Here is a 357-nt window from a genome sequence, read left to right as displayed (position 1 = left end):
GCCCTGGTGCCCACGGGGCATCTCCCGGGCTCTGCCCCAGCCCCAGCTCTGCTCTCCCCTCCAGGAAGAAGATCTCCTGAGCAGCGTGTGCAGGGAGGTCGTCGAGAAGTGGTCTGAAGCTCAGGCTGCTGACACTGAAGAGAAGAAGGAAGGTAGTGTGGCTGCTCCCCCCCCCCCCGGCTTTCCCCCCTAGGATTGCTTTCCCCTGTAGGATTTTGTTCCCTTTCCCAAACCCCCAGGGCCTTGGCTCGGGGGACAGGGGCTCTGGCTGTGGTGTCAGCTGCCCCTGGGGCTCCAGTCCCTGCTGGTTTGGAGAGTGGGTGTTTAGCTGCACCCAGGGGAGCTGCGTGGCCCCTT

General features: G+C 64.1%; 1 protein-coding gene across 1 annotated transcript in view; it reads left to right on the top strand.

The window, feature by feature from the left end:
• Positions 1–64: 64 nt before the first annotated feature.
• Positions 65–357, top strand: part of CCDC43 (coiled-coil domain containing 43) — a gene marked incomplete at both ends in the record, with an annotated part of 3,087 nt that continues 2,794 nt past the window's right edge. The window contains one exon of the mRNA XM_008948735.1: positions 65–152. Coding sequence (XP_008946983.1) covers positions 65–152 — 88 coding nt within the window. The remainder of the gene's footprint in view (positions 153–357) is intronic.

Source organism: Merops nubicus, unplaced genomic scaffold (assembly GCF_000691845.1).
Source record: "Merops nubicus isolate BGI_N331 unplaced genomic scaffold, ASM69184v1 scaffold29191, whole genome shotgun sequence".
Taxonomy (NCBI): Eukaryota; Metazoa; Chordata; class Aves; order Coraciiformes; family Meropidae; genus Merops; species Merops nubicus.
This window is presented reverse-complemented; position numbering and strand designations above follow the sequence as displayed.